Genomic DNA, 27,858 nt, shown 5'->3' on the forward strand with positions numbered 1-27,858 from the left:
CTGGCTCTGACCACAGATTTCATTAGACAAGATTTTATTATTGTTTTAATCCATTTTTAAATAATTTTCTGGGCTTGATCTCAGCATTAGAATGGCAGATAGTGGATGGACACGTGGACATATGGGTGGTTTCATCAGATTGTTTCTGCAGACACAGCCATAGACTGTAAAAAATATGGACATAGTCACCATGACGTCACCCATTGGTTTGTGGACTGCTGTTTTGAGCAAGCTCCCAGGAACAGTGCTGGGCTGTGAAGCCAATTTGACATAGCAGCCAAACGTCTGTAAATCAGCAGATACCTGAAGATGCCTTTGCTAACCTGCTCCAGGCTGACCCTCCACTTTTCAGCCCATGTCTTTTCATTCATTTAAAAGCAAAGTCAAAAAGAGCAAATGTAATTCACGAAAATTTTAAAAAAAAACCATAATATTTTAAATGGTAGGTTCACAATAAACCTGTCTTAAAACAACAGTCAGGTGCCTATATGACCACTAACACCTTTTTCGGGCTGTAATCATTCCTCCTGTTCATACTGACCATTACAAGATCCCTCCATAATGCACTTATAATGTAAGTGATGGGGCACAAAATCCACAGTCCTCCTTCTGTGCAAAAATGAATGTAAAAGTTTATCTGAAGCTAATATGAAGCTTCAGTCATCCAAATGAGTCAAATCAAGTAGATCAGAGAATTGTCTCCCAGTTCTGCAGTTTCCTTCAGCTCTACAGAGCATTTTAACATCTTTCAGCTAATTTTTTGGTTTCCAATCCCACAATTTTACACTAATCAGCTATTTTCAGTGAGGCATCTATGATAAACCCAGTGTACACTACCTGTCATCACTAAACGCAAACAGACACAGTTGCAACTAGCTGGTGAACTTAGTGGAGCAAAGGAGCCAGATATTTCCTTCAGGAGTTGATGGAGACCAAAACAGAGTTAGAGGCTTTTGTTGCTCTGAGTCAGCTGGGTGTGTGAGCTGTTTGCTAACATGTACATTATATCAGGCTTTTGGCTGCTACCAGGTGACCAAAACAACAATAACAAAAACTCAATTCATGCAGCTTGTCAAGGTGAATACTGGACCATGACTGGCTCCAAAATAGTGGTGATGTCACAAATCCTGTTTATAAGTGCCCACCTTAAGCTCTAAATTTTCAGTGTGCACAGAGAAAGTTTCCGCCCTCAGCAGATGCATGTGTACACAGCCTTCCAGTGTCAGACTCTGCACATACATCATTCTGCACAGTGAAGCTCAAACATCCAACTGTAGGAACAAGAAGAACACATTTTTGAGTGCAAGTGGACTTTAAGCTCTCACTTTAAGCATTTCCATTTTGCATTTTTTCAAAATTTTACTCCCCATTTCCAAACAGCCAATTTACACTTTCCATTTATCATTTCAATATCCAACTTTGCATTTTCTTTTACACATTTAATTCAAACTATATTACATTCAGTATTAGAGAAAAATAGTAACTTATTTACCATTTCTCTTTCTGGGTCAAATGATCCTCCATATTCAAGTAGTTTGAGGGCAGGCAGCTGCTTGTGCAAACAGTATTTTGTTCTACTCATCAAGCTTGTTTTGCCTTGAAGCAACTAGCTGAGTAAATGTTACATTTACATGACCTCAAAGTGGTCATGATCAACCATAATGACAGAAAAGGTGTGTTTGAATTTCTTCAGATGTCTACACACCAGAATCAGCCCTAATTTCTGCCACTCTACCCAGCAGAAATGATCGAGAACAATGCTCATTTTTCATCAAACCTTTTCAAAATTAAACCTAATTATGATGAATTTAGTGTGAAGACAAAAGTCATTTTTCAAAAACATTTTTATTGACCAGGAATGCTTGTCAAGACTTTCCGAACGTTTTCCAAAATAAATCAAAAGGAAAAAAATAGTAGCATGGATACTTCCCAACAATATAATAACATTGTCTGGTTATAAAATAATAACCAGAGGCAGTAAATTTCAAATATGAAAAGACATAAAAACCAAATGCTGTGAGAAGCACATCAACAGGGAGTGGACACAATAATGTGAACACCTGAACATAGCCTTAGATGGTTGTGGTGTTGACCTGGACTGCATTATATTATATACAAGTGAATCCCACTGGTTCTTTTGTAACATCCTCTACTTGGCAGTGTGTAGAGCTTGGTGCCTGATGAGGTTGCTGAGGAAGGAGAAGTTCTTGTCACACTTGGAGCAGTGAAATCTCTTCTCCCCAGTGTGGACGCTCTGGTGGACCTTCAGGTTGGTGGAAGTGGAGAATTGCTTGCCGCAGTGGGGGCAGGGGAATGGTCTCTCCCCCGTGTGGACCATCTGGTGGCGCTTGAGACTGCAAAACTGGCCAAAGCTCTTCCCACACTGGACACACTGGTACGGCTTCTCCCCTGTGTGGACACGCTCATGAATGCGCAGCTGGCACTGGTGAGTGTAGCGGCGTGAGCAGAAGGTGCAGGCATAGGGGAGGCAGGGCTGCAGCTGCATTGAGCCAGACTCTTGGTCCTGACTGATAGATTGTTGATAAAGCTGGTTTTGATTGGGGAAATTATCTGTTTGCTGAACTCCAGACCAAGAATGCTTATTTGAATGCATTTGTTGTTGGGAGTCCACTGTCCCCATGGCAACAGGGGGGTTGTTAAAGGTAGAAATGTGATTACTGTAGGCTCTGTTATCTTCAAACATCACCTCAGTGGGTGGCTCGTTGATTTGAATACACAGCAGCGGTTGATACTGTGACCTCTCACTTGCATTGCCCTGATCTCCGAGGGGTGTTATGTCTTCTTCCTCATGGCCACCTCGTACAGACAACAATGCTGCACTGCAGCTGTCCTCCACTTCATAGGGAAGCGAGTTGATTACAATTACATCGAGCTTAGATGCAGCACTTGTCTGGTCAGTTTTGGGAGCAGTGGGGAAACCGGAGACAGAGTTTGCCTTTATTTGGCTAAATGATGACTTTCTTGATACGGTTTCTGGTGAGAATGTGGAACAAGATGGTTGCTCCATAGGTTCGGTCTTGTTGCTCTCCTGCCACTCCAGCAGCGTTTGGGAAGGACTGTGTTTCTCTGCAGCGTCACCTGATGAGCCAACAGCAAAGAAAAAAAATTAAGAAAGACCATAGTGGCTGTATTGTTTTTATGTGCAGTGCACTACATAAGGTTTTACATTATACATATAGCATCTTGCCTATAGCTTTCTCATAGGTTAAAGGAACATGCAAGCTGCATGTATCATCCTAATAACTACAACTGCATATTCCTGACATCACTGCAGACTAGCAGTGAGCAGTAACTGTGTTGAAAACTGTGAGAAAATGCTGCAAGGATTGATATAATAATAATAACAATAATAATATTTAATTTATACCTCACTTTTCATTTGTAGTAAAACTCAAAGTGCTACAGCATTACACACAACATAAAGAAAATAATAAGAGTTAAGGTGAAAAAGCCTTCCTGAATTTTTTTAAGAGTCTAGAGTCTGTGCTGCCCTCAGATGGTAAGGAAGTTTGTTCCACAAGCATGGTGCATCAGAGCAGAAGGCTCCATCCCCCATGGCATTAAGTCAATTTTTATTTGTTTAGCCTAATATCCAAAATCACTAATTAACCTCAGGGGGCTTTACAATATGTACAGCAATACAGGATCCTCTATCCTTAGACCTTCGATTCAGATAAGGAAAAACATTTTAATAAGGAAAAATGGAAGAAACCTCAGGAAGAGCGACAAAGGATGGCTCAACATCAGGAATCATCATGTAGTATGGTCATAAGACCATATTATATCAACACACATGCTAGCATACAGTAGTAATTGTCCTTGTACAAAAATCTAAAACTACATTTCAGAGTCCATGTGTTTTCAGTCCTTTGTTCTCTTTGGTCTGACTGCAAACTGCAGGGGTTCAGGCTGTGTGCTACGTCTGTGTGTGTGTGGCTACACCACGTTTACTGTGGAGTGTTCTGTTGAATGTCTATGAATGTCTGTGTGTCACTGGGGCATGAACATGTTGTGCAGCAAATCTTTTCTTTGTTGTTGGTGCTGATGACTTGCAAGCTGTCTGTTTGCTTTTATGCTAGTTTGTCCAGGGATCTTCGTTCTTCAGTTCTTTGGTCAGTTACTAGAGTCCACAAAAGTAGGACAGTAGGATTAAAGTTGGTCTCCGCTACTCTCTGTGGATGACTGGTTCCTAGAGCAGGTCCTGTTGCTTCATGGTTTGCTCTGTCTGCATTCAAAACACAAGGGAACTTTCCCCTACAGTGATTTTAATAGAAACTTAACTGGAGGATGTGGTTGAGGGTGCAGTAGGAGATCAATCTGACTACTGAAAGAACAGATCACTTCATTTTCGTGTCTGGCCATTTACACGACCCTTCCCTCAGGGAATTATTCAGACACATTCTGGCATTTAAACCCTCCAGCATCCAATACACATGACGCTGCAGCAGATATCCAACAATGATTATACATCAAATATATGAACACAGAGCACAAACACAATATACACATCCAAACAAAACAAAATCTACATCTCATCCAAGACATAGTCAGATAAAACCTACAATGACCAGATGTTTTAGGGATTACTGAACCTAAAAAAAATGGAACTATATATTTTTAAAGATTGAAACAGCCTTTTTTGCCTGCTATAAAGCATAGCAGCTGAAAATCTCACAGTTTAGCTATGACTACACTGTAGTAAAGATGAAATCACCTTCACAGCCATTGGACAGCCAGTGTATGAACCGTTCGGTGCAGTTTGAAATGATTGAATGGAAACCTACAGGAAGGGATGTGACAGGAAAATAAACTGATACCTTGCACTTCCTCCATCTCTTCCTCCTTGCTCTGAGGGCTGCTGGTGTTTTTCATACATCTGTGGCCCTGGAAAGAGGAGGGAGGTGTTTAGGAGGTTATGACATGAGTCCTCCAGTCAACAGGTACAGTCAGTAGTATTCTTTAAAACAGGAGACATTGAGTTGGTGTGTTTGTGCAGTTTCTTGTTAGATATGACATAATAATTTTATGGAAATAGGTTACAACATGTTCATAATTAAATATCATTAAAATATAAGAAATATAAATAATTTAGCTGAACGTATCACAGATGGACCCTCCTGATTAAAACTTCATACGCTCACAATATAGTAGTCATTCACTTTGTGAAAATCTTCCTTCAAACTGCTGCAGCAAACTGCTGCTTCTGCTAAATACATAAAACAAAAACGAAACATTCAAACATTTAAAATATGATTTATTGGCATATTTACACTTGTTGGTATGGATACATGAGCACAGATATATGTGTCACTTTCTCTTCCCTCTTTGGTGAACTGAGAGCTCAGATTAATAAATACATTCAAATGGATAAACATATAAAAAAATCTCAATCTTATAGGATGAGTGACAGAAAGTCACCAGTGTGAAAGCCACCAGGACATAATACTGCATCCTCAAATGCTGCCAACAGGCTGTCAATGCTCACACACAGTATTCATGTATTCTAAAGTATCACCACAACTGTGATCATACTTGATTAACATGAGCAAGAGACACAGGAATTCTCATCAGAAAACTTTATGATAAAACTAATCTGTGCCATTCAAAAATATTTTAAAATATAGCCACGAGTGGCAATTGGCAGGTTCAAATCTTTTTGTGCTCAACAAGCAGGTCAGTCAGCCAAAATTAACCTTCTTGCTGTCTTCCCGTCAACTGTGTGACTTTTGTCCTCTCGGGTCAAAACTGACCTGGTCTGGTTTGACTGTTTATAAAGCATTTAGTATAAATTATCACCCAATTCTGTGTTACATGTTTTTAACCAATATCATTCCAACTCAATACCACAAGTTTTACACTTATCTGTGGAATTTATGGCCAATAGACCTCATTTACATGAAATTATACCCCATTTTTGAGTAAAAAAAGAACAGAAATTATGAATTATTTTAATTATATTTAAGATCAGAGGGGAATATGTCAATTGATCATCACAGAGTGGTATATGTAAAAGTTTAGTCAGGATACTGTTTTGAAACCATTTCAATTTTTTTATGGCAATACATAATAACACCTATTGTCCTCCCTTGTCAAAATTGACCCAGTGTTGTTTGCCTGTTTATTAAGCATAAAATATATGCAATTTATGGTCAATAGACCTAATTTATATGAAATTATACATCAATTGTGATGAAATCAGGTTTACAGACCTGTAACTTTGAAGTTGTGTGAGTGTGTTAGGGGTGTGCCATATCATATTGTTATCATATCAGTATAATTTTTAATATGATATAAAAATGAATATCATGATAATGGCAATGTTCCGACTTGCTGACATACCGTTACGCACAGCAAGAAGCACGGCTGGAGGCAAAAGTAACATTGCTAACGACTCCTGGTCCATAGAAGCAGAGGAGGTTGCTCCTCCTCTCCTTTTTGAGAGGCAAGAGGGACAAAATATAAAAAAGAATATTTGGTTGAAATAAACCATTACCAAATCTCAGTATCATTTATAAAATATTTTTTCTCTCTTCTTTGGAAAAAATCCATTATTGAAGTTCTGATTAAAATGCTTCAACAGCAACACCTGCAGGGCAGGAGGAAAAAGGGCAGAGGAGGGGGGAGTCCTCTTTAGGGCAGGATCTCTTACATCAATTTAATGTACTTCATTTTTTTGCATGCTAATCTATGATTGGCCAAAAAAAATGACGTTCCAAGGGAGGACGTCCTCCCTAACCAATCAACAACCAGAAGGTAATATTGACATTGTGTTGGTCCAATGATAGTTTCCAGATTTCATCTTCAATTCTCTACAACTGTAACATACGTGAGGGTGATGAACTGATAAGAGAAGACGACCGGTAAGATATAGATAAATTGATAGAGTAGCATATTAGAAAATAAATCATAACGTGCAAATTGTGAACTATATTTTTAGACACATCAGAAAAACATTACGTCTTATTTAGGCCCTTTCAACAACCAAATTTCCTTTTTTCATATTTAGCAGTTAGATTTCACTTCTTTTATCATGCAGTAGATAGCTGCTTCTGTTAGTCAATGCAATAGTTGGACTCACTCATTCATTTGGAATTGATCCAGTTTATAATTGAGTGGTTGTTCAGTCACCTGTTGATGATGTGTGATTTATGAATGAGTGTGCAGGAGGTCTGGCTGCTTGCTTGTGACAATTTCTTCATTGTTTGTTTTTAAGCTGAGCCGCATATTGAGTAATGAGTTTAAAGTTACTAGAATTAAGACTTTTTAAACACTAAAAGTAACTAGAATAACAAGTGTTAACATGTCAGCTTTGTAGACTAATTTTGTATGTCGTGTATAAAGATAAGTGTGTAAGAGTGTGTAAGTCATGTATTTGATACATGCACTAATACTTTTTTAATGTGAACCTACACTTTTAGACCTGTGAATGTTTTTAGTGTTCAATATTTCCAATATTCAGCACTGATCTGTATCACATTATAAGCTTTGTGGTACTTTCTATATTTCTGTACACTAAAAAAATACATAGGGGACATTTGTAAATCATGTGATATGTTGTCTGTTTTTGATGAGAACATAAATCTGTTGTCACAATAGATTAATACTAAATTTGAATTTAACTTTGTAAAATGACACATTCTGTGAACCACTCCACAGCTAAAATGAGCACTTCTTTGTTTAGAAACAACATGTATATGCTAAATGTCTCTAAAGAAGCAAGCAGCCTTTTCACCACTCAGGGGTTTTTGTTTTTGAAAGCAAATTGTTTTATTGGCATATAAAATTGCCCCCCACCCCTCTGATTTCATCAGGTGGGGGACAACGACATAGTATGATGTGGTTTGTTGTAAGATTCCATGTTGGTTTTCCTCCTGTCCCCCCCAATTTTTTCAGTCAGCAGCCGCCACTGGACTCCACGGTGGAGGAGTTAGTGTGGAGGTGGTCTGGTTATAAAAGATCAGATGTACAACAAACCATGGTAATATGTAAGAAGTGCAAGAAGACTGTAACAACAAAAAGGGGCAATACAACAAACTTATTTCACCACCTCAAGCAGAAACACCCAGTTGAGTACAAGGAGAGCCAAAGATCCCGTGTATTTTGTCATATCATCAAGAATATCATTATCGCTAACCTTATGTGCCAAATGCCCTCGTAACACAGAACCATCTGAGAAGTCGTCCTTGGAAACTGTTTGGAAAAGGGCAGGCACTTTCAAAAAATACTTGGCAGGTGATTATTTGAACCAACTGTCTATCACCGTCTCTCGCTGTCTTACTTTAAGAGGCAGCTGGATCTGCAAAATCTCAAGATCATGCAACAATCCTCATAAGACGCTGATTCCTCTGAACCACCAGTGGTTCAGGAAGGGTCTATCTGCAGTCTTGCAGACTTACACGACACACCCACTTCACTACGTGACATGCCTTTACTACACGACACACCCCCAATGTTGTCACCCTAAGGCCGTATTCAGACCAAATCAGGCAGTGTGGCGAAAACACCAGTTCTCCCATTCATTTGAATGGGGGTAGAATGGGGGTAATGGTGGGTGCGGCGCCGCAGCGGCCAAAATGGCCGCAGCCAAGCCGCACCAGACTGCGGTCGGAAAGTTGAACCAGAGTCAACTTTTGGAGAAACGCAATCCGACATCACTGCGGCTGAAGGTTCCAGTGATCAATCACAGCCAGAGATCAGACTGATCAGTGTTGTAAACTCTGCCATGAGGGAAGACGTTTTTCTTCACTTGATAACGTTAAAAATAAAGTTAGACTTTGCTGTCTGCTTCCCAACTCATTTTAAAAAAGACGAGAGAAAAAGAGAGCGAGAGAGCTGAGAGCACCGCGAGAGAGAGAGAGAGAACAGCTGAGGTCGAGCGAACTAGAGAATGAACGAAGAGAGGAAGCCTGGTAGCAAGAAAGCCGGTGAATCAGATCAACAAAATGTTATTTGTTGATTGTTTCACAGCGGTTACGTTGTAGAGCACAAATAAACACGCCCACACCCCCACACACCTCTGCTCGACCCTGTGGCTGAACGCTGCACTGCCTGATTTTGTCTGAATATGGCCTAACGGCATGCTACATGTCCTCCCCCCAACCCCTAACCTTAACCTTAACCATCCCCCTCCTCATGCCTAAGCCTAAACAAGTGGGTGTGTCATCTAGTAAAGTGGGTGTGTTGTGTAGATACTGCAAGTCCAAAGATCGACCTACTTGGGTGGTTCGGCCACAGGCGCATAACTTTAAGCCTGAAAAGATGGATTCTCGCGTGATCTCATGATCTTGCCAATCCAGCTGCCTTGTAAGTTAAGACAGTGATGGATAGATGGCATCGCAGAAATACCCTGAATATTGCGGTATTATTTTAAGGCCATATCGCCCAACCCTAGCGTGCGTGTGTATTCATCTGCTGGAAAGCACAATAGTGTGACCAATTGCCCCATTGGGTCTCAGCTGCTCTGTGTGTGTGTGCGTTGTCTGGAAGCTAGGGAAAGGTTGTTATGAAATCAGGTTTACACACCTGTAGCTTTGGAGGATGCTATACATTTTAATAAAACACCGAAAATTCAATCAAAGTAGTGATCATTAATTTTACTTGCAAAGAGTGTAGTATGGAACCATCCACGTGATTTTCAGGCAATTAGATGAAAGAAGTCCATATTTCTGATACAAAAACATTTGAAAACGGATCAAATTTGACCCAGGGTCAACAGGAGGGTTAAAGCTGTGAGCAGCAATGGGTGGGTGTCAGGCCTCACAAAGGTAAATAACAAAAGACAAATAACAACAACGACAATAACGATAATAATAATAATAATGATAATGATAGACCAGCACAAACTTAGATGCAAAATAGACGTGTATGACAAAGAAGCTTAACACCTGACTCCATGATTCCGATAGAAGCATTCTATTTCGTGGACGGCTGTGGCTCAGGAGGCACAGTGGGTCGTCCGCTAATCGGAAGATCTGTGGTTCCATCCCTGGCTCCTCCAGTCCGCATGTGGAAGTGTTCTTGGGCAAGATACTGAACCCCAAATTGCTCCTGATGGCTGCGCCAGCGGTGTGTGTGTGTGTGTGTGTGTGTGTGTGTGTGAATGTGTATTAGATTAGATCCTGATAAGCAGGTTGGCACCTTGTATGGCAGCATCTGCATGTGTGTGTGAATGGGTGAATGTTGACATGTATTGTAAGTGCTTTGAGTGGTCAGAAGACTAGAAAGGCAGTCCATTTACCATTTAAAAATACACAAAGCTGAATTCATGCTGACATGGTAACAATCTGTCAAATGAGGAGCAGTAAAGCATGCTAGATCTGAACTGGGAGAAACATTAATGACGGGCTATCTTTTTATCTGCTATCTGGACTTTACACTGTACTGAAGAACTGACCGGTGATTTCACAAAATATTTCTTCATTTAATGATGTATTGGTGTAGATGCTTTTCTACAGGTGCTGCTTTGGTGTCTAACTTTTTGGTGTGCTATAACTCCAACAGTGAAACTGCAACAGTTTCATAAGCTCTGGCAACCTTTCCTGCCATTTCACATATAGAAAAATGAAAAAACAACAACATATACATTAATGTAGTAAATGTGCTTTTTGTTCCTTTACTATGTGATTTGTATTTTGTCTTCAAATGATGAATTCAAACTGACTCTGTTTACTTATGTATAGCAGCTGGCCAATCAAGCTGCTTCTGCTGTGATTATTGATGGCAAATTTCTTTTTGTATCATTAAATCATGTTTAGTTTCTCTGTGTAAAGATGTTTTTCAGGTAGCTATAGGTTTTAGTTAAGCCTATAAATCCTCAAAGATATCCCATTCTTCAGAACCCAAACTAAAGGCTTTATATATATATATGTAAAGACAAATATTATAAATATTATATAATATTTGTCTTTTCATTGTTTACATTGTCCTCATGGTCACAGCTTTTTGCAGGGAACTCATCCTACTAAAAAGGATTGTGTGTGTATCCAAAGTCTGATATCTTATTCCTCTGTACTGTAGACCTCCGTTGTTGTCCAAAAATTATTAAAAACACATCCATGAGCCACACTGCTGCACTGAGTGACATGTTCCTTTGTCCCTGAAGAGAAACAGACGCAACTGAGCATGCGGGGGAACGTGGTTGCACTTACAGACCTTCACTAGCTTGTTGTGCTAAATATCACAACCTCTTGACTGTATACTACATTATAAATTTCTCAAAGAACTTCAGTACAACTTGGATATACTTGGACTTTAAACAGTTATTTATTTCAAACCGTGTGAGGGGAAATGTCTCTTTGGTGGAAATGCTGACAACTCAAAAGACATCTGAAACATGACAAAGAGACACAAATACACTGCTATTTTTGTAGGGGGCCACATGCCAAAAAGTTTGGGAACCACTGGTTTAATCTTTGACAATGCATTGTAATTTATGAACTTGTTATGTTATTTTATGTAAAATTTGATATCTGAAAAGTAACTAATAACTAAAGCTATCAAATAAATGTAGTGGAGTAAAAAGTACAATAATTTCCTCTGAAATGTAGTAGAGTGGAAGTATGAAATAACATAAAATGAAAATACTCAAGTAAAGTACAAGTACCTTAAAATTGTACTTAAGTACAGTACTTGAGTAAATGTACTTAGTTACTTTCCACCACTGCATTTAAATAATTAAAACCAATTTTCAATTTCATTTTCACTGAAATGTATATTGGTTCTTAATATCAGTTATTGGTCTCCTTGATTACAAATAATCTGTATTGCTATCAGCCCTGAAAAAAAACATATTGGTTGACCCCTTGGTTGGTTCATTATCCTGCCATTTAATCAACCCTCAACTTTATAGGCCCTGGAAATCTATTTTCTCAATCAGCTTCTCACCATCAGTGAATGGATCATATGTGTTCTATATACACACAAGCATTTCATGCTTAATCATATACAAGCACATACTGTATATGATGATAAGACTCTGAGACAAGTAATAAATAGAAGTTTAACACTGGGTGTAGTTACTTTTTGAAGACAAAAAATTTTTGGTGTATTAGTGTTTTTTTCTTGCTTTTCTCACCAGTCAGAGTTTAGCTGGGTTTTTAAGTGTTAAAAATATTTATATATAATATTTTATAGTATAATCCTGCCATCCAGAGAGAGACACACTGAGAGCAAGTAGAGCAGGCAGAGAGCGGGAGAGTTTCTGCCAAAAACAAGCAGAGACCCAGGGAGACATGATAGCAGCTGCTCGCTAATAGCTACGTGTGTTTACAGCAGAGAGCAGGAGGGAGGACAGATGTCACATTCCTTTACTCTGTGCTGCGACTGCTGCTGCAGACAGTCAAGGAGCAGACACTTTCAATTTATAACGGTAATGTCTGTCACCCAACTAAGTAATGATAACACGCTTAGTATTTTACAAATTAGGGTTTTTTTATTTGATGAAGGTGGGCACTGATACGCGAAAATGAACTAAATGGGTTTTATTCCTATAAAAAAAAAATGACAGTGAGGTTGGTGGGCAAGTAATATAATCGGTGTATGCCTGATCACCATGTCTCACTAGAAACAACTTTACACACAGCAACACGTTTTGCTCCCACCCCCCACCGCCGGGCCGAACAACTTTTCTGGTGGAAACCGTTAATGACAATTTGTTTCTTACAATATGATTTAAATGATTTCTGTGATCGACTGATTGATTAATTGACTCATCATTTCAGCTCTATTTGATTTTGATTGCTAGCATTTTCTTTCTGTTTTTCTTCCCTCTCGTGCTGTTTAATGAACAGTGGAGCGTTCTGAAAAGTCTCAACAGGTATAAAAAGTCAAGCAGTAAGTCTTGTGTAAAAAGGCTGTATTTAGTCGTCTTCAGGGAAAGGCTGTGAAACCTTGGTGCAGGAGGACTGTGAGAGCTCTGATGTGTCTGATCAGTGCTGTATCTTCTGGTGTCTCTTGAGGTTGCTGGGATGGGAGAAGCGGCGGTTGCAGATGGAGCAGCTGAAGGGCCTCTCGCCTGTGTGGACATTGCGGTGGATATCCAGTTGGCTCTGGCACACAAAGCTCTTGCCACACACCAGACAGGTGTAGGGCTTCTCCCTGGTGTGCCTGGCCATGTGCTTCTGCAGGTCAGACTCCAGGAAGAAGCGCTTGGTGCAGCTGGTGCAGCCGTATGGTCGCTCCATGGTGACAGCGTGGTAAAATGCCAGGTGGAGGCCACTGGAGTAAGGTTTCTGGTAGCTGTGGTTGGGGTTGGGGTGGGTGACAGGGCGGTGCAGAGCGATGCTGGATGAGTTGGCTTGGTGGACTGTGTGTGCATCACTGGAGGTAGTTACGCCACTAGATGTTCCTGGAGTATCATGACGGGGGAAAACGGACACTGCCACCTGCACTGAACTCTGTCCTGCTGATTCCAGCCCAACACACTGAATTGTGGGTAATGTATTTTGTTCATGTCTGTCTCTCCGTCTGCCTGTTTCTCTACTGCTCGGGTCTAAAGCTGTGTTCCCTTCATCTGACCACTCACACTCTTCTGCCTCCTTGTCTGATGTGCCCCCTCCATCAATGACTATCACCTCTGACAGGGAGGACTTGGAGGTGAGGCTGCTGGTGTCTAAGGCAGCATCATTATCTTTCCTGCTATCCGTTACATCATCACAGGAAGTCGGAGTGTCTGAGCTTGCAGGTGGCTGACTCTCCCCTGCTCTGACATCACCTTGTGTTAACTCCAGCTGGGGACTGTGGATAGTGTTGCTGCTGCTGTCTGTTTCAGCTGTCCTGTCGACAACAATGCTGACGATGTCGGATCCACTGACCTCCACTTTGCTGTGATGTCTGGCTGGTCGGGCATCCTTTGAGCCAGTGTCACCGTTTGTGCCGGTCTCCAACGCTCCCTCCACCTTGATGATCAGGAGCTCCCCCTCCTCCTCCTCTTCAGGCTCTGCTGACTGAATGGACAAACAGAGAGGTGCATTAACAGGTAATGTCCACATTTTTGAGTACTGAGGACTGAAGACAAAGCTGATTATTTCTGTATACAATACAATGACAGGCCACATAACATATTCAAGATATGCACTTTTCAGCAGCAGGTATTCTTCAACCACTATTTCTTGCATTAATCTAGCAAACACATAATGATGAAGCGGAAACCTAACAAAACTATAACAATAAAAATGCTTTGTAAATTACTATTATTAATGCACTAAAGTCCTGGTGGTTATACCACAAAATGACATTCACTTGTCCAGGTGAAATAGGGGGGCTGGAAGCTTGGTAACGTAGTGACTATCCACTGCAGCCAAGCTAGTGCTCATCAGTCACAGTAGCTTCCATGCAGGTTCCCTCTACTGTTCTGTTTACTTCACCCAAGCATCTCACGTAAAATGTTCCTGAATAAAAAGTTACTATAGAGGGAAAATAAATCTCTTGTTAGCTAATGGGACAATAACTTCACAGTTTATCAGCTATGGATTTACTTCATCACAGTGAACCAATCCACTGATTGAGGTGATTCCATTGGAATGAATTTAACCTTTTTAAATCCTAGTGTATCCAGGCCTCAACCCTATTAAAGCGACATGAAGTTTGATTGACAGAGACTTTACACATTATTATATACAGTATCATGAATCTGCATCTTTACCACAAAGAGCTCTGTCATTTACTGCCTTATCTTTGATTGATGTATAACTAATCGTTTTAAGAATAATATCAACAGTATCTTAAAATGCAGATTTTTATTTAAACTTTTTCAGCCCTAGGTATTGTCTGTAGTTGCATATAGTCTCAACAACCAAGTCAGAGGACGCTGTCAAAGTGCTGCTTCCTCTACCGCAAGTTTGTGTGCTTGTTCACTGCCTACAGTTATTATGAAATCTTGTGCAGTAGAGCACACCTCCCTGCAGATTGAAGCATGGAAGCTGCATAATGAATTGCAAAATTTTCATTTTGATTTACTCAGCCCATATTCACAGTGTAAATTACACCACTGGGTACAGTGTATGTGATATACATGTGGTGTAATCAACTACACAGCCTGCATGTTTGATCAATAAGCTTAAGAATGTATACTGATATAAATGACTGCAAACCATTTATTTTTAGAGTGAAAATTTTTTTTGGTTTTCATCAGTAAAATTTTCTGAAGGAGCTCATTTATCTTGAACCCTGGCAGCCTTTATATCATCTATGTATTTGTAATAGACAGTGTGGGCCAGATTTACTAAAACATGTTCCTTACCTCAGAAAAGGAAGAAAATAATAATATATACAGTATAATTATATAAAATTTACTGCATATCACCTACTGAAATAAGCCAGTGTAATAAGGGAGTGGAACACTACTTTATTCTGATTCTAGCGTTTAAACTACATGTCATGATCTGCAGTACATCCCTCCAGCTTCCTTTCAACTGTGCATACAAGTAAATCAATTACCACATAAATGGTCCAAAAAAGTCAATAAATAATCAAACATTCAATTTGAAACTGCGCCAGCTCAGTTTAACAGCCCAGTTGCTTTTCTGATATTGACCAGGAGCTGCAGCAAGTTCATGTTCTCCCCAGGAAACAGTTTAGCAGCTGATCAGCCATCCAGATCCGGGAAACCCTCATGTCAAACTTAATTATAAGTGTCTGAAAACTTACTTTCATATCTTATATTCTTCCAAAAATAGCACAAAAAGTAAGGAAATTTGTGTTTGGTAGATTATTTCTTTGTTGTAACAATGCTTGGCAATAAATCTTTGACCGTTGGAAAGCCTGTTCATTTCCCTTTCAAATGGTGCCACATTTGTAAGGAACATGCATTTGTGGGATGAGCAGCAGAGCTGAGTATGTGGGTTGCGCCCATGAAAAATTTGCCAAATCTTCTCTGCCAATGCCAAACAGCTTATTCTGCCATTGACTCTTGATGATTGAAGTTTGAAGAAACAAGACATATTGGCAATTTAAAAAATTTAAAAAATGTATTCATTTAACAAAGGGGAGCCTAAGTAGCATATGGAAGAACCATACACAGCCACAACAGCCTGGCACCTCCTCCTCTTGCTGGTCATACACTGCTGTGGGATGGCATCCCATTCTTCAATCAACATTTGTCGCAAGTCAGCCAACGTGGTTGTGTTGGTTACTCTGGCACGAACAGCACACTCAAGCTGATCCCACAAGTGTTCAATGGGGTTGAGGTCAGGACTGCTGGCAGGCCATTCCATCCTCTCCACTCCCAAATTCTGGAGGTAGTCTCTGATAAACCCTCCTCTGCAGGGGCGAGCGTTGTCATCTTGGAGGATAGAGTTTCGTCCCAGACTGTGGAGATATGGGATTGCCACTGGCTGCAGAATCTCATCTCGATATCTCTCTGCATTGAGATTGCCTCCAATGATGACAAGCTTCGTTTTTCTAGTGAGGGAGATGCCGCCCCACACCATCACACTGCCTCCACTCTATCGGTGCAGCAATCAGCCTAGCGTTTTCGGCGTCTTCTCCACACTTTGACCCTGCGATCCAACTGCCGTAGGCAGAATCTGGACTCATCGCTGAACATAACGTTCCTCTACATTTTCAGGTTCCAGTGCACGTGTTGCCAACTACCGCGCAAACTGGCCTGACGGTGAAGGGCAGTCATGGCAGGCCTCCTGGCAGCCCTATGAGACCGGAGATTGGCTGTGTGCAGTCTGTTCTGTTCTGCAAATAATGCCGCAACTTGGTTTTGCGGAAAACCAACTTGAAGTTGCCCTATCGCATGGGCCCTATCCAGATCAGTCAAACGTGGCATGCCGATTCTTGGAGCAGACACCCACTGACCACTGTAGCAGGGCCCATGCTAACGGGTGCTGCCAATCAGGCACCTGATTGGCAGCACCTGGGGGTACCGCCAATCAGGCGCCTGATTGGCAGCACCTGGGGGTACCGCCAATCAGGCGCCTGATTGGCAGCACCTGGGGGTACCGCCAATCAGGCGCCTAATTGGCAGCACCTGGGGGTACCGCCAATCAGGTGCCTGATTGGCAGCACCTGGGGGTAGCAGAAGCTCAAAACAAGAGTCAATAGCAACAGCAAAATAAGCTGTTTGGCATTGGCAGAGAAGATTTGGCAAATTTTTCCACAGTCAGTACATACATTTTCTTGTGGATAATGTGGTATTTGACAATGATCAGTTTTCTCTTTGGCCATCTTTCCCTTTATTGCCAAAGAGAATGGTGTGTCATGGCTTGATGCCCCTCCTTCTACTGGAGGAGCTAGAGAGGTGCTAGCGCTGGCTGATGACACACTCAGGCTAGGAGACCACAATACATCAAACACTGAACATTCTTTCAGACTGACACTGTGCTGCCTTAAATCTTTGGTCAAATTTGATGTGCAACCTGACTTACAGCTAATTGACATCCCACATACACTGCACTTTGCCTTGTTGTTTTCTGTGTGCTCAAAAGTGAAGCCACGCTTTTGAGCATTTACCATGGTCCATCTTTCACTATTGTTGTGACGGATCTAAACAAAATTGACACGCTGTTGTGTTGATTCATGATATAGACAGGTCCTAGCAGATAGCCATGCCCTTGCAGATATGTAGCCTTTGTTTGCAATAATACAGGGTTATCGCTTTTAAGGAACTGATAAGTAGAACCAAAATTCAAAGCCATGTGCACAAAACAAACAAAACAAGGGGAAAATGACTACATTGTGCTACTAGAAGAACTTTTAGCTGTGACTGTACCATGGAGTAGCTACCTCTGTTTTGGTGGTGGTGACGACCTCCTGATCAGGGTCCTGGTCCAGGTTGATGGGCTGGGTCTTCTGCACAGACTGCTGAGCCCCTGGACCTCTGTTCAGAAACCTGGTCCTGCCCTGCAGGGAGGGGCCTGTTAAAAGAATAGAAGAATGATCAGTCACTAATTTAGCTCAACTCTACATGACATTATTTGTAAACAGGACAGACTCATTGGCCCTCTTTACATTAATATGCGTCTTGGGTGATCCGATCGCAAGTGGGCTTTAAGTGCTTTAAGTGCAGGTGTGAATGCACCCAAGACACATCGAGGACACATTGAGATGCGATCACTCAGAACACATTCGAAGGTGGTCTGAGCTGCATGTGGCCACATTCACTTAGCAGTGTAAACGTTCAACATAATGGAGCTCAGGATTTATCAGGAGGACGGCTGCTTTACTCCAAACAGTTCCACTGTATAAACCTGGACTCTGTGTATGTGTAACAGCTGACCTATTGGATGTGCAGAAGAACACAGAACATTAAGTAACATAAGATCCTGATCGATCCTGTAAGCATATCGGAAGATTTAAATAATCAGTGAAGCTGCGCACGAGGCACAGCAGTTAACAGTTAACAGTTTTGTTAACCTGGGTCCATGGGTTAGAGTTCACACTTGTGTGCAAACAACCACAGACTCTGGGGAAACAGAGTTTCTTGAGAACTCCCTTTATTTCTTAGGCCCTGTTTACACGTGGCATCAACATGCGTCTCGGCTGATCCAATCACAAATGGACAGTACAGGTAAGTAAGTAAGTACAGGTGTGAACGCACCAAAGACATATTGAGGACGCACTGAGATCCGATCACTCAGACCACATTCGGAGGTGGTCTGGGCTGCATGTGGCCAGATTCACTTAGCAGTGTAAACGCAATGCGTCCTGGGCCACACTGAAGGACCGCCTACTCAACTGACATCCTCTATTTTCCTGCAAACTAGGCACGGGAATTGCATTGCTGCCTCCTGGTCTACAGCTGTGTTCAACTTTTTTAGTAACAGGATAAAAGAATGCATTATTTTGTTTTTCCATTTTTCATGTGAATAAAAAAAAATGTAATCCACCTCCTGTTTTCCCCATTCCCCTAACCCGTTCTCCTCTTAAAATCGACAATTGGAATATAAATTAAACCAAAACCAGAAAATAACTTGTTTTTTGCTTGTCTAAAAAAATATTTCAGAAGCCAAACATTGCTGAATAGTTTCTTCTTTCCTGTCAAGTTGATAACTACAGTTTTTAGATTTGCTGTGGTGCTGGACATAATGGAGCTCAGGATTTATCAGGAGGATGGCTGCCTTACTCCAAACAGTATGAATCTGGACTGTGTGTGTAACAGCTGACCCGTTGGATGTGTGGAAGAACACAGAACATTAGGGCTGGGCAATATGACCAAAATCTGATATCCCGACATAGGTAATTTCATATCCTGATAATGATACCTATCCTGATATAGCACATTTTTATTCAGTGAATAAATAGTTGGTCTGTGCCCCTCTCCTTCCCCCCGCTGTTTGTCCATCCTTTGTGCAGATTAAATTAAATTACTCTTCTGGCTTTTTACTCCCAAAGCTTTTGTTGCATTTACAGTGATGTAACAAGTGAAGTTGTCGTCAACTCGAGTACTTCACAAGCTTCACTGTCTGTGTTCAGCACACACAGAGGGCTCAGCCCCGCCCACAGTGAACCATAGAAAGCAGAGGAGAGTAGCGCGACCAAAAATGACAGGAAAATGCAGCAGAGACTCTCACACTGAGCTGATATTAAACGAGTGCACATACATTTGGTAAATAACATAAATAAAGAAAGTCTCTACTGCGTTTTACTGTCATTTATGGTCACCGTTTCGCTGCTTCTCTGCTTCTCAGTGCTTTCTCAGTGCGGGTGGGGCTGAGCCCCCCCCGTGTGTGTGAAGTGCAGCAGAGGAGACAGACAGCAGTGGAGAGTTGGAAAGTTGACAACAACTAAACTTGTTATGTTACTGTAAGTGCAATAAAAGCTTTGCGAGTAAAAAGTCAAGAAGAGTAATTTATCAATGTATCAAAAAGATGGACAGACTCCAAATTATGAAAAATATTTCCGTAAAGAGTGTGATTTGCATCACAACAAAATAAACTATAGAGCACATATATATCGTCATATTGCATAGCCCTACAGAGCATTATATTTACATTAGATCCTGACCGATCCTGTTGGTGTGTCAGAGATTTAAATAACCAATGAAGTTAGACTGCTGTGCCTCATGTGTAAATGTCTCAATATAGGCACAGCTGCAGGGAGCTCACTGTATATAGCTCTCTCTCTCCCTCTATATATATGTGTGTGTGTGTGTGTGTGTATATATATATATATATATATATATATATATGAATGAAACACAGGTCGGAGTCAGTGTTGAGTCAGTGTAGATTAAACAGATAGAGCACGCTTACACACCGCTCATGTCTCACTCACGTCTCACTTGTACTATGAGAGTGAGCTTGGACTTTTAGGGAGGGATGAAAGCTGAGCGCTGTAAAGGAAAGAGGTGCGCTGGATTTATAACACAACGGAATGCGGCACAATAATCATTTCATCTCAATAAGCTTGTGTTCATAATCGTTGGAAGCCAAAATTGTGACTGAAAATAAAATTCTATTCATCGCCCAGTCCTACTGCAGCATTCTGCATAATTTAATATTTTGTCAAACTCATGTATTACAGCAGGTTTACAAAGTGCTACAATCATCTTATATGGTAGGTTGGGACCTTGCATTGTAGCCCCTGTACCCATTCAGCGTATGAATGTGTGAATGGGTGAATGTGATTTGTAGTGTAAAAGCGCTTTGAGTGGTCGGAAGACTAGAAAGGCGCTATATAAATGTATAAGTACATTTACCATTTTGTGTAAAGACGAACAGCATTGTCTCTGTATTGTTGGTAGAAGTGCAAGCAAGAAGCAACAGTAGTACAAATCGTGTGCTTGAGTCTGCAGCCATTACTGAGTGTATCCATCCGTTAATATAAACTGCTCTGTCTGAAAATTTGGAATATAGGGCAATTTGAAATAGAGCTGGGCAATATCTCGATTTTATACAATATGTATATTATACATTTTATACAATATGTATAAAATGTCTAAATCGAAAAATCAAATTACAATATACAAAAAAAAGTTATTTTAGCCACTTTTTGAAAACAAGAAGAAAACTTAAAGGGCGCACGCATCCTGGACTCAAGAAGTGATGGCATATGACTCATCCCCCTGCCGACTCTGCTACCAGGCCAGTCCAGGTTTTCGAATGTAAACATCAGATTAAACATCAAGACCATCTGTATATCCATCTCAACATCAAAGGAAATGGTCCTGGCCACATGGATCTTCTGGGGTTCCTAACCGCCTGGGTCAAGCCTGCGTCAAATTCAAAGCAGTGTTTCATCAGCAAAAACACCTGGGCTGTATTTCATGGAGTGCTTTTTGGACTACTGTTGGTACTCACTGCTGTATTGCCTGTATGTGTCTGTCTGGCCAGAGCAATCAACATTGATGGAAAACAGCTGGGACACAGTGATTGAGTGTGGGACGAATGCTGGCTCATGGCCAGTTGATGCTTCTACAGTGAGTTTTCATCATAACTTACTGAGGTATTTTGCAATCTATTCCTCTGTCCTGCAGCACAGACGAGCCCAGGTACCAGAGTGAATCACCGATCCAGTGGACTGGTCATCTGCCACCCCATTTCAGAGAATAGCAGGTCTCCTCTTCATGCTGATCCTACTCTCCGGAGATGTTCAGCTAAATCCTGGACCAGTGATCCCTGGAGCACTGCAAAACTTTGATGCTGATTTGTGCTTGAGTGAAGGTCTTTGCACACCAAGTCCGTTTTTTCGTCTGAAATTGTTGCACGTTAAAAAATAAATATGACGTCACATTGTGTCAATCATGTTTACACACCGACTCCGAAAGTTTTGTCTGTCATTAAAGTTTTCGGAGCAGCTTTGATTTTCTGCATTTTTTGCATCCATCAAAAGCCTTTAGAGTTGTTTGACCACTCAGAGCCACTGTACATGCAAACAACACAGCCTCGAAACACTGATACTATCAGCTCTAGCAGAGAAGTTGTACACAGACTGATCTAGCCAATTTTCGCAACGAATATAGTAATAAAACACATCGGACTCAGCATGCAAGGTTTCTGTGCGCAACGATTTTTGTCGGATGACGGATTAAAAAAACGCAAACGAAAAACAGACTTGGTGTGCAGTGACAAATGAGCAACAACTTTCTGAGCCGGGCTTCTCCCTTAATTAAATGAATAACTTTTCGCTACTGGGCTGTGGAAACCTTGACAGGTCCAGTGTCTCTCTCACAAAACCTGCTGCTGACACCACTGTGTGTCACAACCCTGCAGTGAGGAGGCAGAGGTTATTCAAAATGTTCCAAACTGTCAATCATGCAAAAGTCTTTTGGGACCCGAAGCTGAAACCGAGGGGGCTATTCAGTGGACATTTTAACATCAGAAGCATTACTGCAAAGAGCAATCGGCTAACTCATCTTGTGTCTGACTCAAATCTGGACTTTCTCTGTCTGACTGAAACATAGTTGAAACAAACAACAAATGTCTTTTAACATCATAGGTGTCTATAGGCCCCCTTCTGCAGATGACACATTCTATGATCAACTCACAGAAGTCTTGAAAGAGTGCAATCTCAACAAAGAATTATTACTTCTGGGTGAATTTTTAGGGGTGCAACTGACTCACGGTTCGGATCGTATCACGGATTTGAGTCATGGATCGGATCATTTTACGGATCAGCAAAATAAAAAAAAAAGGGGGGTTGGGGGGACAAATAAAACTTTGCTTACTATATATTCTGTAAAACACTTACAGCAAGGAACTTTTGCCCATGGTCTTAAATGAAAACAACATTCAAGATGTCCAATGATTAAATAAAATCTTAAAATAAATAATGCTTAATTGTTAAATTAAATTGCAATATGAGGCCTGATACCTTCCTCTTTTAAACATGGTAGTGAATGAAACAACAGCCTGTGTCCACATCATTGAAACTGGGTAACTTACAAACACAAACACACGTCTTGTCCTGCAGCTTAGCTTGTTGAAAGAGCCACCAAACAAATATTCAGCGGGGAAAAGTGCACCGCTAATGTCAGTTAGCAGCTACGTAGCTGATTAGCTGCAGCACATTAAACAGCATGTAAACATACCTGCGGACCCATTAGATGCTGGTTTGGTCGTTGCTCTTCAAAATCCCTATTAGTGACACACTGTCTGTCCATGACTTGTACTTAGAGAAATTTGTTTACGTTGTCTTAAATGAGACATTAAATTTTGCAATTAATTCACGGTTCACATGTATGCCGTACCGTGTGGGGGCAATCCATACAGATCATGGATCAACTACGATCCGTTGCACCACTAGTGATTTTAATGTGAACTGGGAGGACAAAACTAAGAAAAAACTAAAAATGATCACAGAGAAATTCCAACTAGAACAACTAGTAAAAGGCCCAACTAGGATTGCAAAATGCTCCAGTACACAAATTGATCTGATATTTACTAACAAACCAGAAAGAGTAACTAAAAGTTATAATTCAATCACTGACTTATCAGATCATAACCTAACCCTATGTGCGAGAAAACTGACTAAAAATAGATTTAGGACCACAGCAACTAAGACAATGATCCTTCAGTGCATACCCAGAGCTAAGCAAGAGAAATTTATCAATGAAATTAACAGCTGGAACTGGGATGATGTACTGTCCTCTGATGATCTGGACCATGGCAGTGATACTTTTACTCACAGAATCAACTCTGTGAGGGAAAGATTTAATGTGAGGATACAAATGAAATCTACAAATCAAAACAATTTCCCGTGGTTTAATGAAAATTTGTGAAAACTAATGAAATCTTGAGATGCTGCACTAAGGAAGGCTTAATTAATTAATTAAAACTAGAAAAGACACTGGCATGCTGATTTATAAAGGTTTAAGGAACAAAGTTATCCAAGAGCTAAGAGATGCTGATTCTCGTTTTTATCTCAATATGTTGAATGAGGCAAAAGGCAACAGTAAATTGATCTGGAAAAACATCAATAATCTCACAAGGAGGGACCCAAAATTTCTAGGAGATTTTAAACTCGAAGTACAGGGAAAGTTAATTGAAGATCATTTTACTATTGCTTCTGTCTTTAATAATTTTTTTCTTGAGTCTGTATATGAGTTAGGAAAAAAATGTACAAAAAGGAAACTGGATATTGTTCCTATAGGTGCTACAGGCCAGGTTTTCAAGCTGGTAGAGACTAATGAGTTACAAGTAAACAAAATCATCAGCTCCTTAAAAATCTCCAAATGATTTGACACTATGTTTGTTAAATCACACAAAGATATTTTAACTCCCCTATTGCTCATTTAATTAACTTGTCTTTTAAACACAGCTCCTTTCCTGATGACTGGAAATGTGCCATTCTCATGCCTATTTTTAAATCTGGAGACCGCCTTGATGCCAGTAACTACAGACCAATAAGCATACTGCCAGTACTCTCAAAGGTTGCTGAGAAAGTGGTCATTAAACAACTGACAACATTTCTTAATTAATTAAGAAACATTTCATAATTTTGGTCTACACTGTATGCAATTTGACTTTAGAGAAAATCATTCCACCAAAACTGCTACCTTGCACTTAATAGAGCAAATTAAATCAAGACTTGACAAAGGAGTAGTTGGTGCTGTATTTTTATATCTGCGTAACACATTCGACACAGTCAATCGTGATGTTTTAATATCAAAACTCTCTAAATTTAACTTCTCATCTAGAGCACTGACATAGATGTTGTCATATTTATCTAAAAGGATACAATGTTTTAAGTTGGTGACACACTGTCCAGTAACATGTGTTAGGGCCCTATTATTTAGCCTCTATGTTAATGATCTCCCTCAACAGTGTCATGATGTAGAACTACAAATGTATGCAGATGACACTGTTGTGAACACACATGCAAAAACAGCTGAGTTGGTTGCTGCTAAACTAACAATTGCATCTGAGTCTAAATGTAAACAAGACAAAGGGTATGTTTTTCTCTAAAACCATGATACAACCTCCTAACGCTGATATTCTCACCAAAGGTGAAAAGACTGACATAGTTACTGATTTTAAATATCTTGGTGTGACACTGGATCCAAATTTGAACTTTAAGAAACATGTTAAAAAAAAACGGTTAAAACCATAAAGTACAACTTACCAAATTTTAGACATATTAGAAACTGTCTTTCTTTGGACGCGGCCAAGATAAATATACATGCTATGATTCTTTCCCATATGTCTTATTGCATCACATGTTCGGGGAGGGCTGGAGAAACAGCCATAAACCCTCTTGAGTCCTTATACGAACAAACTCTAAAAACTCTGGACAAAAAGCCAATGTATTTCTGTCACTGTAGGGTACTAGAGAAATACAATATACTGAGCTTTGAGAATTTTAGATTATTCTCAAATTTGTGCCTAGTTTATAATTTTAAATGGTTTGGCTCCTCCTCCACTATGTGACTTTGTGTACACTCGCTCAGTAAGTTCTATTAGATTCCCCAGAATATCCTCTACACAAGATTGTACCATACCATTTCGTCGCACTGCATTTGGGCAGTCAGCTTTTTCTTTGAAAGCCACAACTCAGTGGAATGCCCTAACTGATGATATGAAGAACTGCAGTTCAATCAATACATTCAAGGCCAAATTAAAAAGGCCAATCAGCTCTGTGACCACTGTCTAAATTTCATTTGTGGTCTTCTCATTAGCGCAGGTAGTCTTGCTTTTAATTTGACAAGTTTACATTATTAATTTCTAATTGACATTGTGGGTGTATGTGATGTGCTGTTGTGTGTAGCTTTGTATTTTATAAGGTGTGTTCTGTGTGTTTTTTACTCTGTACTGTTTGTTGTTGTACTGTTGTATGTTTCGATTGTGGGAGACTACGGATGTAAATTAGCTTTGAGCTAACTCCAGTGCAGTGCATCTTTTACGTTAAAAACTGTACACTGTCCCAATAAATAAATACAACCAATCACCCGTAAACTGTGACGTCACACGATTAGTTACACTACATGAGCACCTGCTGCTGCTTACAAGACTGTGGTGACTCCTGGTGTCGAGCTGTCTCTGGTTATCTCGAAGTCAATTTAACGTCCCATCTACATGAAGGACGGACTGAAAATTGCTCTGCACACTGATCTGTGCTCTCAGCTTTCCCTCCTCAATATTATGCTTCCCTCGTGTATGTTAATGGCCATATTCAGAACAGTTTTGGACGGAGTTTTGTATTCGTGGTATGTGCCAGGGCTCCATACCAGCCAGTGTATCCCTGTTGTGCCGGTTGAGGAGGCGGACCCCGGGGAAGCGGCTGCTGATGGAGCCCTCCGCTCCCTTCACTCTCTCCGCTCGGTACCTGGTGACCTGCAGCTCCAGCAGTTTGATTTTACGCCGCAGGAACTCGTTCTCCTTCTGGCTCCGAGACATTTCCAGATGGACCACGGCGTATCCGTCGTCCACAACTTTGCAAATTTCTGCGACGGCCGCGTTAGCTAGCATCTCCATGATGGAGGCTATCTGTGAATGGAAGTCCATGGCAGTCGACATTGTCATTGCGAGCTCAAACAGTCTGTATCTTTGTTAGAGGAAACGGGCGTTTGTCCAAATGACACTGACGGGAATTAAAAAAAACGTTGCAACGCTACCTGAGATGCATAACTGGTTGGTTACACTTGTTGAAAATAAAAGAGAAAAACCTAAGCACCCAGGTTGCAGAATCTTTGTTCTTTGTTTGATGTGTTGGCTGCGCGGAAGCACACATTTTGCCAGTAATTTTCCGACAGAAACGATGGATACAGTAAAACAGCGCCCCATCTGTCGAGGAGCCGACCTGCCACACAGTACGCGAACAGTACACTAATCTAACTATAAAGGGTGCAAGTGTCTTTTTATCAATGTCATGAAATGCATTTTCAATTTAATAGCATTTTCTGAATGCAAATGCATTTTAATAATGCATATTTACACAGAATGATACATGAAGATCTGGTCCCCCATCTCTTCTATCTCTCTTTTTTTACTATTTCATTTAAGGTTTTTCAAAATATTTACATCCACTGAATTAGACACTAGATCATCCCAATCAACCCATCCACCGAGATGGGTTGATTGGGATGATCTAGCAACAAGCAAAAGAAAGAAAAATAAGACAATCAGTGGTAAATTTAATTTAAATTCCGCCTGAACCGGAAGTTGTTCCTGATGCGCCATTTTGACAGGCGTCCCAAGTCTCTTCCACGTTTCCCTCACTTGCGTCTTTTCCTTGCGTCTTAGTCCCTCCCACCGTGGATGCAAGGGGAGACGCAAGGAAACCAAGCGAGGAGAGAGGACACGAGGAAATTTGTTTTAAGAAACATGAGACGTCCTCTCCTCTGAAGCGTCATGTGAAGCGACGTGCGTTTCTGATGACGGCGACAGCTGATCACAGCTGGACCAGCTGTCAGTCGGCTTTAACAGCTGTAGAAACTTCTGATGGAGTGTGTGTCTGCACACATGTGCACTGTGCTAATACTAATAAAGGTTCACAGTTATCACCGCTAGAGCAGCTGTTTTCTCTCTGCAGCCTGTTACCTGTTTAACAAACACCTAAATAAAAACCTGCATTCTATATTTGTACTGTGTCCTGCTCAGACGCACGGGAACCATTTCTACTATTTATTGATATTTGTATCTGTATTTTTTGATAATCCTGATAGTGAATTCATCATTCAATAACCCAGAATATGATCAGGGTGTCTCCTGAACACTGGAAAATATGTATTTGGCTAAATGTTTCAGGGCAAATGGAAATGATTTAACTCATACCTGACGCTCAGGAATTTTCAGCCTCACATGTGACTGAATGGAAATGATAATAAATTACTTAAAATATAAATGTGTTTAACTGTTATTATGGATCAAATTAAAGTCAGGAAGAGTCTGTCTGTCAGCAAGAAACAGTTTAATGGAGGAAATAACATCATGAAAAGACAAATCTTTCTTATAA

At 40.6% G+C, this 27,858-nt stretch overlaps 1 protein-coding gene across 2 annotated transcripts; it reads right to left on the minus strand.

Moving 5' to 3' along the window:
* Nucleotides 1–1,826: 1,826 nt before the first annotated feature.
* Nucleotides 1,827–26,699, minus strand: LOC137179655 (uncharacterized). Of its 2 annotated transcripts, XM_067584495.1 has the most exons (5): nucleotides 26,132–26,699; nucleotides 17,752–17,882; nucleotides 13,833–13,964; nucleotides 4,839–4,905; nucleotides 1,827–3,099 (listed from the first exon to the last, which is right to left on the minus strand). In XM_067584495.1, exons 1-5 carry the CDS (start codon nucleotides 26,424–26,426, stop codon nucleotides 2,150–2,152), a joined length of 1,575 nt encoding a protein of 524 aa, XP_067440596.1. In that variant the 5' UTR covers nucleotides 26,427–26,699; the 3' UTR covers nucleotides 1,827–2,149. The 2 variants fall into 2 exon arrangements, with proteins under 2 accessions (XP_067440596.1, XP_067440597.1); XM_067584496.1 differs by lacking the exon at nucleotides 4,839–4,905 and having other exon boundaries at nucleotides 1,827–2,441; nucleotides 12,967–13,964; nucleotides 26,132–26,682.
* Between the last annotated feature and the right edge of the window lie 1,159 nt (nucleotides 26,700–27,858).

This window comes from Thunnus thynnus, chromosome 3, assembly GCF_963924715.1.
Source record: "Thunnus thynnus chromosome 3, fThuThy2.1, whole genome shotgun sequence".
Taxonomy (NCBI): domain Eukaryota; kingdom Metazoa; phylum Chordata; class Actinopteri; order Scombriformes; family Scombridae; genus Thunnus; species Thunnus thynnus.